Source organism: Olea europaea, unplaced genomic scaffold (genome assembly GCF_002742605.1).
Source record: "Olea europaea var. sylvestris unplaced genomic scaffold, O_europaea_v1 scaffold578, whole genome shotgun sequence".
NCBI classification, from domain to species: Eukaryota; Viridiplantae; Streptophyta; class Magnoliopsida; order Lamiales; family Oleaceae; genus Olea; species Olea europaea.
The window spans coordinates 154,044-159,837 of record NW_019264120.1 but is presented as its reverse complement, the minus strand read 5'-3'; the positions used below and the strand labels follow the sequence as shown (position 1 = coordinate 159,837).

The 5,794-nt window shown below is 30.4% G+C and overlaps 1 protein-coding gene across 2 annotated transcripts in view; it reads left to right on the top strand.

Annotated features, from left to right (window-relative positions):
• LOC111389320 (casein kinase II subunit alpha-2-like) overlaps positions 1–4,083 on the top strand; it is a 10,376-nt gene extending 6,293 nt beyond the window's left edge. For both annotated transcript variants that reach the window (XM_023014242.1, XM_023014241.1), the window contains 4 exons: positions 2,111–2,193; positions 2,324–2,387; positions 2,491–2,559; positions 3,770–4,083. In XM_023014242.1, coding sequence (XP_022870010.1) covers positions 2,111–2,193; positions 2,324–2,387; positions 2,491–2,559; positions 3,770–3,826 — 273 coding nt within the window. In that variant the 3' untranslated portion in view covers positions 3,827–4,083. The remainder of the gene's footprint in view (positions 1–2,110; positions 2,194–2,323; positions 2,388–2,490; positions 2,560–3,769) is intronic.
• Positions 4,084–5,794: the final 1,711 nt, after the last annotated feature.

Below are 5,794 nucleotides of genomic sequence, written 5' to 3'. Positions count from 1 at the left end.
CACTTCTTTTTTTTTTAAAAATTCCGTGTCAACATGTCCGACATGTGTAATGTCGGATGTGTCCGTGTCGCTGCACGTAGGTTAAGTTAATTGGCAACTAGAGCTTTCTGGTGGAAATAAGAATAGTATAAACTCTTTTAATACGTGTAACATCGTGTTTATATATATATATATATATATATATATATATATATATACGGAAATAATATCTTAAACACTAGTGCTTAGCTTATGCTAAGCACCGATGATATGACACACCATTTAATTGATGACTAAGTTAATGGTAGGTCTCATGTATTTAATGATTCACCAATTAAATGGTGTGCCATGTCACCGATACTTAACATAAACTAAGCACCGGTGCTTATATATATATATATATATATATATATATTAATGAATTGGTTTTAATTCATAGCAATTTGCGTCATTTATCAAGAAAATTAACTCCTATTCAAAAGGAGAATCTAAAATATCAGACATAGTCGGAGACTAATTCAATACTCTTGAAGGTGTTAAGTTGTTTGATCTTATTAATCCATCATTAGATGAGTCATATTTGGATATTATTATTTTTAGTGATGATGAAGAAGATGATGTTGGTGACATTGAAGAAAATGAAATTGGGACAATTAAGGACTAAGATGAAATGTATTAGTATTTTTTTTTATTTTTATTATCACGCTTATTATTATTTTATTTTATTTTTTATTTTTTAAAATTTGTATGAGTGGGTATATATGCACGTATTCGAATTTATTTATTTATTTTCTTTTTTTTTTAAGGAGTCGTGTCAGTGTTCCCATATTTCTTAGTATATAATTATGCACATGCATTTAGAGTTTGAGGTGGTAGTTATCACTTTCGATTTTTTAGTGTACGTGTGTTGTAGAATTGTATAATAGTGTAATCATTGTTCAAGTCCAAATGGGACAGCATGTTAGGTATTACAGTAATTACTATGTCTTGAAGATGGTTTACAAAGACAACAGTTTGATTCAAATTGAGGGAAAAACTGCTTTCTTACCAAGACGAAGGAATAAAGAAGGCGCCGCTCATCCCGGGAAATCCCGAAATTCGTTCGATACATATGACCAGCAACAAGAAAAATAAATGCAATAGCTAGATAATGATGAGCAATATTGGTCAGCCATAAACTTTGTGTTTGTGGACCCGGAGAGCAGCCCTAAACGCTTTCCCCCCTCCTGTCCCCCTCGGGGGGAGGAGCTAAGGAACAGCCCCTTATTCAATTCAATAGGATTGAAATCTATTCGGCTGTTGAACCTGAAGCTGTTGACTTGACCTTTTCTTTAATTTCCATGAAATCCTGAGGTGCAAATAAATCGTTATTTGGATAATGATGCAGGGGTTTCTATCTTATATGTACAAGTGATTTTGAACAAGTAAAATTAAATTAAGTTTTCCATCTGTTACGATATGCTTTACTCCCACACGGACTTTTGCAACCAATCAATGTGATATGCTTGATATAGATCTTGTATTTTTTATGGATCCTACATTTTCAGTCAAGAGAAATGATGGCTTATATATATATTTAGTATGAGACTTTAAGTTTCCTATTAAGCTTTAATGTCGTGAAAGATTTTACTGTGTAGGGTCAGTTTTAGACCTGGCTTTATGAAGCTTTAGATGAGAATGTTGTTAGTTCTACACTGATGCCCCGATATCTTTTGTCGCACATGACATACCATAACTCTTCGCTGTGTTACAAACATGAATGAAGATTGCTAATATGGGTGAATTCATTTTCAATATAGAAAACTCAACAACGATAAATAATCTGTTAATTTGTGTCCGTAACGTGTTTGCAAGTAAATGGATGACTATAGACTTGCATTAATTTGTATGAAGATGATTTGGCAAATTCTCTAGCTGGTGGAAGTTCATTCAAAATTTAGCCTTCTATATATTTTGAGTCTCTGATCAATTAGATTCGTGTACCTTTCAACTTGAACTTGGTTTTCAGTGTTATTAGTCCTTCAAGCTTGAACAAATATTCTTTTGTCTAATTTGCCAATTATGAATTTTCCAGTATTAAGTTATTGTTTCTCATTTTGGCAATACAGACAACTTTGTACCTTTGTTACAGGTCCTTGGTACAGATGAATTGAATGTGTATTTGAACAAATATCATCTTGAACTGGACCCTCAACTTGAAGCTCTTGTTGGAAGGTATGTAATGAAGTATGATTCATCTTGGAAGCTACACTAAATTCTGCAGGATTCTCAATTCATCTCCACCTTCCCTATTTGACAATTGATGAAGCTTTAGTGATACAATTTTATATTACTTTCTCTTCAGGCACAGCAGGAAGCCTTGGTCTAGATTTATTAACTCAGACAATCAACATCTTGTTTCCCCTGAGGTTATCTATTTTGTGCCATCTACCACTTTTTCAATTTCCTTTTCCCTTAGTTATTAGATATGTTACAGCATAACTTTTAATATTTTTTATTATGTCTGTGCAGGCCCTTGATTTTCTCGATAAACTTCTCCGTTATGATCATCAAGATAGGCTTACAGCCAAAGAAGCAATGGTAGTGTTTCATGACCGACTTTTTATTTTTGTTTCTCCACTGTTTGACGGATATGGAATATGCATGTTATATTTAGTGAATATGAACTTTTTTATTTTTTTTTTTTGTCTGACGTCCATCTCTCTGCTTCTAAGAATTTTTTGATATATCAGCCATAATTTCTTCTGTTTACTTTATCACAATCTAAATCTTTTCAATAAACTATGTCTAAGTACTCCTGAAGGATATTCATTTTGAACATCTTTGTAGCACTCATCATTTTCCACATGAAGTTTCTTGCAGAATATGATGAATGCAGATTTTAGACATCATATTCTGGGTAGATTTAATGTTACTTTACCTTAATGTTTAACTCTTATTGAAATATTTATCTGTTTTCTGCTGTTTAAGAGCATCTCGAAGAGTCTTTAAACTTGAGATATTCGCTATTTTAGAGTGTCAATTCTTAAAATTAGTCTCGAATGGATTCTATTTGAACTTTTTAAAATAATAAGTAGACTTTATTTGAACTTTTTAAAATAGAGAGTGGGTTTCACTCTACAAATTTGGAATACTTGAAATCTTCGTTGTTTTTAACGTATATAAGGAATTATTTTTGCAAAATAATGTATAAATAAGTTGGAAAATATGGAGCGTTTCCTTTTTCAATTTTTTTTTTGGGAATTTATTCATTTCATTATCACATCCTTAAGTTTTTGTTTATCGTCAAAATATTTTGTATTTGTGCATAGTATTCATGCCAGCTAGCCTATGTAGACATTTGTACATTCTAAGTCCTTCTCTTGTCTCCACTATTGTGCTATTTAAGTTTTTCCATTTTAGGTATTAAATTTTTTATTTAACCCAACCCAAACTGGTCGGTTTGAGCTATTCGGGTTGGTTTTTGCCCAACCCTAAGCATAGTTACTCAGTGCTTCACTTGCATTTGCTACCAATTATTGCTATTTATGCTTCTCTTTATTTACATCTTAGGTTGTTTCATTTTTTTATCCCCATAGTTGTAAATTTTGAACCAGTCTTAGATGAACGCTTGGAATGAGATTTTTGTTACAAGATTCGAACACTTCATAATGAACATTGCTCTTTTCCATCTGCACTGAAAAAGAAAACTCGTTGACACTTAGTAAACATAGGTTTATTCACACTTCCGTTAATGATTGTTATTTAGCTTGGTGAATTGTGGTTCTGAAGCATCTTTGTTTTATCTCAGGCTCATCCTTACTTCAACCAAGTGAGGGCAGCCGAAAATAGTAGGATGCGGACATAGTAGCTTTACACTCTTTTTACAGTTGCGAAGTCGCATCATCGTAAATGAATTTTTCATCTTATTATATGAAGGTGATACTGCAGGAAAGTATTTGCCTGACTTAAATAGGTTGATAATGAAGTGTTAACATTTTGATGCAATGAAGATTGTACATTTTACACAATTGTAACTCTAAATGTTTTGGCCTGGACATTATGCTTGTTTTACTGTCATAACATTATAATAATTAGTACTATCTTACCCAGGGAAGTTAAACTTGAAATGTTTTTTCAATTTATATTATTATTTGGGTATTTAATTTGAATTGCATTATTTATTTACGTGGGGATAAAATTGTAGAGTAAACCCAAATTAAGCTTTCTGATGCACATTCAATTTGATATTATTAAAAATTGCACTTAAAAAAAATAATTTGGGTTTACCCAACAATTTTGGCCCCTAAATTTGAACAAAATTAAAGCCGTGTTATTTTTTACTTATGTGTTTAATCCTCAATTTTAATTCCTAAATTTTATTGACTTGACGTTATTTATTTGGTGATAACACAAGATTTTATTTAATTTTTTGACGAGTGTTCGTTTACATAAACATCAGAGACTTAAGTGACTATTACTCTTAAAAATAAAAAAAATAAATTATTTCAGATCATTAAGGTGATTAGACTGAATGGTTACAAATGCGAGATTCTTTTTTGTATTCGAAAGCCACCTTAAGATAAAGTACAGTGTTAAAATTTTATTAAAACTTTAAATCTCAATAACTTGAAATTTGAAGTACTTTACTCCTAAATCTTTCGATCGAATAACCAAAAGAATTAGTTAAGTGTGGAACATATCTTGATTTATTAAGAATGATTCTTTATTATTTTAAATTTTGAAAAGAATGATTCTTTAGTACTGAATCATAAATTTTGAAAATTAACTGCAATCTCTTGATCTTGGACTCTTAATCCTTGTGTTTTTTTTTTCTTTGTTCTTTTTAATTCGGCTTCCTGCTTCATAATTTTGATTGTTTCAATTCATTCTTCTTGATATTTGATTGTCGATTGCAAGTTCAAGATCTTCCTATTCAATATGTTTTCTTTAATATTGTTGTGTTATTGAGATGACATAGAGAATGAGAATCACTTGTGAATTGGGGCAAATATCCATGTATATAGTTTTTATATGTATTTTGCTCATCACGAAATACAACTCTAATGGATTCGGTCTCTACACATATTTAAGTTCATACTTTAATTAGATGCCTAAAGTCCAATAACTTTAATTCTTTATTAAATCAATTTAAATGGAATTAACATTAAAAGAGCTTTTATACACAATTAATTACACATATAGACTCATATGACAAATTAATGTCCAACAATCTTCTATTTGGACCACAAGTGTTATCTTATAAATGTTCATGAACTTATAAACTCAAAAATTTTTGCTATCAAAATCAAAGGCATCTCTCAAGAATCTCGTTCATCAATTATGTCAACATAGAATCAAGCGGTATTCATTATAAGTAACATAACTAAATTAACAATGGTTACGTATATCGAAGCAATCAAATGACATAGATCAAGTATGAATGTGTAGCATAAAAATTACATATAATATGATCCAAACATGCATATTTTAACTGGTCCTACCTTATTCTTTAATACCTTACACTTTAATGAGATCAAACCAAAATCTTTAATCAGAGTGAAAATAACTGGATTTTTTATTTATGAAATAAACTAGAATATGCACAAATGAAATCATATGTTCAAAAGAGACATCCAAAAAAAATTTCCTATTAAACTAGCATACCATTAAAATATAAAACTTACATGTGAGCAGTGTGCTCATGAAATAACTTGGGTGATATTAGAGAAATATGCTATCATGGATTTTATCATAATATGTTCTATAGTAATCTAACTAATCTGAACTCTCTCTTTAAAAACTAGGATTTTGATGTCTATAAACTTAGATTTAG